The following is a 5,000-nucleotide window of genomic DNA, read 5'->3' as shown; positions in this document are numbered from 1 at the left end:
GAGAGACCAACTTCAATTATATTTGTCTTTAGTACAGTGACATACATTATGCTATATACAGACAAAACTATGAATGTACCTATGTATGTTTGCACGATAAAAACATGTATATTGAGAATTCTTTATTAAGTGATTATTTGCTTTGTCGAAATGTTACATTTTTTAAATTATTAATTTTGTGGATGTTTTTTTTTTTCTTTCTACATGAACATTAACTCCATGTCAAGGTGAACGGATGCTTTGGAAGTTTGTGTGTAAACATCACGGTCAGAACAGAAGGAATGTGACAAAATGAATAAGGATAAGTCCGAAGTGAGCCTCGCCCGGGCTATGAGGGAGCCCGGCCTGTGCCGACTAATATCGACTCGATCAACGTGTGTCAGCTAGTGATGATGCGACAGAGCTTAGGCCCGTACTTTTAAAACCTTTTGCCAGGGCTGGCGAAAGGCTTCGCCGGGCGATCGGGAATTTTGTACTATTAAAATCATGCCTGGTGAACGTTCGCCCGGGCTGGCGAAAGATCGTATTGGAACAGCCTGGCGAAGCAAAGTCGCGAGAGCTGTTTGAACACCATTTTCTTGCTTTCAAGTTATAAATTAGTAACATATTTGTGTATGTTATGATGTAGGAATCACATTGAAATTCTAAAATATCTTAAAATCATAATCTATTATGAAATAACGTATATACGTATTTCTTTCAAGACCTTCGATGTTCCAGTCGAGAGCTCAAGACATCAACTGTATTCCTTCCCCCCTACCCCTGAGATGACTTATTTACATTTAGGTTGTTATTTTGGTTGTAGGGATAATGTTCTTTTCACAAATGTTACCAAAAGTGTTTTGATGTTGGCATGTTTACTTTTGGCTATAGAAACATAGCTGTAGTGCTCCACCGCCCTATAATGAGGCGTGTCTAATGATATCCTTGTAGGCCTACAGTCAAGTTATTTTCTACAGAATTCTATTATAATTAGAGTTTCTGCATTTATAGTTGTAATTTTTCCTCTTTGTTTTCATACTGCTACATATCTTCTTTGCAAACACGTTACTGTATTTTTGTCCATTCCTCTACAGCTATTATAAATGTAATAAATATGCCACAAAGATAGATACCAGATCCTGATGTACAAAACTGCGTTAACTGGAAAAAAAAATAATTTTAACTGATTCAGGATATTCCAACCAAGCATAGTGAGGGGTAGAGTCAGCAGTGTTTTGGGGACGCGCGGGCCAGGGCTGTAACTTGGATGTGTCACTGTTTCAGTTTGGAGTGACGAGGCATTATCAGTGACCCTGATGGGTGTTGTGGCGTCTCTTGCTGCGTGGCCGGCACCTACAGCGTGGTTCATGTGATCCACGGATCCATGCGTGAAGTAGGTTCCACTACCCGGAAGAGTTATTGGTGCAATGACCCTTTGTACTTGTGCTTTTAGGCTAGACATCGAGCACTGATTTTTTCCTTGACAAGCTCAGGACTGACAACTCGATCAAGGTGTTTGCCACCAGCAGGGGTTCTCTATAGACAGGATGGGGTAGACCGTGCCCTTGGCAATGGTGTGATGAAAGCATATCAACACTCTAGCTGTGTGTGTGAGCCAGGCGTTGTCAGCAAAAAGCTGATAATCTTGCTGTAGGCGTCAGAATACTTTTTGTCTCATGTATGTGTTCTGGGGTGCCTGTATGACCTTGGAAAGAAGGTGTATTGATATTAGATCGACCCGGGTGTCCAGGGACAGCAGGTTGACCACCATGACGAGGATCATGACCACCATGACGAGGATCATAATGTAGTGCTGGAAGCAATGATTGGGACAGAAGCATAGTCTACAGTAGGCCAGACAGCATGTACATAGAATGCCCTTGATACTTTGCGGCAAGCTGTTGCTGCTGGTTCTGGCTGAGAACTCAAGCACCAGCCTGCGTGCCTCTGATTGTGGATCATGATGCGTGCATCTCGGGGCTTGTCGACTGATAGCTCGCCTGACCCGTTCCCAAAGCTCTGAGAGGCTGGTCTGGTGGCCAAAGGACTGGTACCATTCCAACCACTTTTCCTGCTCGACTCTGTTGGCAGTTTCCTTGGCATCCCCACCAACTTTCCTTAAGAGGGCTAAGTTGTGGGGAGTTCTTTGCTGTCATATTTTTTTTTCTGCACATGTTGACTCTGTGGTTGACCTCCTTGATCTCGTCATTAAAATACGAGGCGTCTGTGAGTTCTGGACCATGAGCGAGTTTTGGGGATGGTCTGAGAGGTTGCCTGCTGTATGGCCTGGACAAGTCTTACCTTTGAGCACATCCGCATTTTCACTGTTACGGCGTACAATTGCCTTTCAGACCCCCTTACCCCCTACCCCCCTACCCCTCATTTTAGAGATTCGAGGAGGAGAGTTTGGGTCCCCGGGACAGCGGAGAGTGCAGTGATAATGCATTTAATTCTTGTTTTTGTCTGCAACTCACTTTGTACTAGGCTTATTTCAATGTAACTTGGTACTTGTATAGGTGTATCCAAGGCCTTTCTCATCCTGGGTTTTTTAGTTCCCAGCCCGTCGTAAACTGTGCTTTTGAAGCTAAAAATACAAAAAAAAAAAAAAAAATCGCATCTTTGGCATATTGCTAAGTGACTCAGATGATCCCTGTATCGAAAGGACACACTACATGAGATCTTTCCAACGAGTGGTCGATCAACTTTCTATGTACCCCATCTTAGGCGATTTGGGACCGCCTATATCAACTTCTACAGAGCCAATTCCAGTGGGGCTTGGTAAGGAAGAAGATTGGCCCGACTAAACCTAAGCCCAAACAGCGAAGTTCCTAGCGAGTCGGGAAACCTGTTTGATAGGACCCCAAAACCCCGGTAAGTTGCATTTGTGTATTGCTTCACTGGCCCCACAGTATTATATATATATATATATGTATATATATATATATATATATATATATATATATATATATATATATATATATGTATATGTGTGTATATATATATATATATATATATATATATATGTATATGTATGCATATATATACGTACATATGTATATATATGTATATATATGTACATATATGTGTATATATATACATATATGTATATATGTATATATGTGTATATATATGTATATATATATATATGCTATATATATATATATATATATATATATATATATATGTGTGTGTGTGTGTGTGTGTGTGTGTGTGTGTGTGTGTGTGTGTGTGTGTGTGTGTATGTAAACTGGAATTTCTTCATCTGCTACAATTATTATACACTATACATCATTTATCTTGCAGTGCCACCCTAACCGCCAATGCATCTCCATTGCAACCTCAAGTATCCTCCTCGCATAAAGAGCCTTATAATGATGCCCAATAAACCGTCTCGTCTTCAGGCTCTCCAGAGTGGTTCCAAGACGATGATGAGACAAAGAACAACATCGTTTGGAAGACTTCGGGACACTGACGAAACGGGAGAATTTCTTGGAAATCTGAGACAAAGGAGAAAGCTTCTTATGGGGAGCAAGATGTTCCGAAGACGCAGCTGCAGCTGTCGTTTTCAATTCAGATGTAATGTGGCGGATGGGGATGTGTTCTGACCTGTATACAGAATATCCTACTGGCTTTCCTTGAGGTCAAGTAAGGTCAAACGACGTTTGTTTTATATATATATCTATATCTATCTATCTATATACTTATGAGGTATGAGATATACGTTTTGTTGTTTTTATTCTAGTTAATAGTTATAATAGTAGTTCTATATTCATTATTATTTTACTGCGTGTCAATGTATGTATTCATATATATACTTCCCCCCTATCATATTAATGGAGAAACATGGACGAACTCGCCTAGAACTACGACTAAATAATATGTCTTTTATTCCATGATTTTCCTTTTTCAAACGCATATGCTGATGTCACTGTCGCGTCATGAAACTGCATCCGTCACATCACTTTTGCGTCGTTTTTCTTTCTCGTCAAATGCGATGTGACACTTTTTTCTGTGTGTGTGTGTGTGTGTGTGTGTGTGTGTGTGTGTGTGTGTGTGTGTGTGTGTGTGTGTGTGTGTGTGTGTGTGTGCGTGCGTGCGTGCGTGCGTGCATTAGCTGTTATTTTGTTCATTATTTCACTTTCCATATTTTCAATTTCCAGGGAGTAAAAGAGAAAGAGAAAGATGGAGAGAGAGAAAGATATATGTATATAGATGGATAGATAGAGATAGAGAGAGAGAGAGAGAGGAAGAGAGAGAGAGAGAGACAGATAGATAGACATATAGATAGATAGATAGATAGATAGATAGATAGATAGATAGATAGATAGATAGATAGATAGATAGAGAGAGAGAGAGAGAGAGAGAGAGAGATAGAGAGAGAGAAAGAAAACAGACAAAATAATCTAATTTCCCCTCTGGCTTTGAACGACAGCTCCATAGTGCTTGCTATAGATAGATGGATAGATAAATAGATAGATAGATAGACAGACAGACAGAGAGACAGATAGATAGATAGAGAGAGAAAGAAAACAGACAAAATAATCTAATTTTCCATCTGGCATTGAACGACGGCTCCATAGTGCTTGCTATAGATAGATAGATAAATAGATAGATAGATAGACAGACAGACATACAGACAGAGAGACAGATAGATAGATAGAGAGAAAGAAAACAGACAAAATAATCTAATTTTCTCTCTGGCTTTGAACGACGGCTCCATAGTGCTTGCTGGGCGGAATGGTATATTGTATTTAACAATCTGATTAATAGGAAAATCAAATTTATTACCTGGTGACAAGCTTATGCAAACAATCCATTCATTACGCAAATGATTTGATCAAATTCAGCAGGGAGACCTTAAAACAACGAGTATCTACTGAATCTAAATTGCAGCGAATGCATTAATTTCCGAACACAAGCTTTCAACTATTTTAATTGACTGTGAGTAGCGTTTCAGCAATTCAGTCATTACCATATATGATTACGCTAATGGAATAAAACAAATGTCTGTGACCTGG

The 5,000-nt window shown here is 39.7% G+C and overlaps 1 protein-coding gene across 1 annotated transcript in view; it reads left to right on the top strand.

Moving 5' to 3' along the window:
* Nucleotides 1–2,654: 2,654 nt before the first annotated feature.
* The window catches only part of LOC113813846 (serine/arginine repetitive matrix protein 1-like), a 34,334-nt gene continuing 31,988 nt past the window's right edge, over nucleotides 2,655–5,000 (top strand). The window contains exons 1-2 of the mRNA XM_070137208.1: nucleotides 2,655–2,750; nucleotides 3,384–3,558. Coding sequence (XP_069993309.1) covers nucleotides 2,655–2,750; nucleotides 3,384–3,558 — 271 coding nt within the window. The remainder of the gene's footprint in view (nucleotides 2,751–3,383; nucleotides 3,559–5,000) is intronic.

Source organism: Penaeus vannamei, chromosome 22 (genome assembly GCF_042767895.1).
Source record: "Penaeus vannamei isolate JL-2024 chromosome 22, ASM4276789v1, whole genome shotgun sequence".
NCBI classification, from domain to species: Eukaryota; Metazoa; Arthropoda; class Malacostraca; order Decapoda; family Penaeidae; genus Penaeus; species Penaeus vannamei.
The sequence above is the reverse complement of the archived record's forward strand: the minus strand, read 5'-3'. Positions and strand labels throughout refer to the sequence as shown.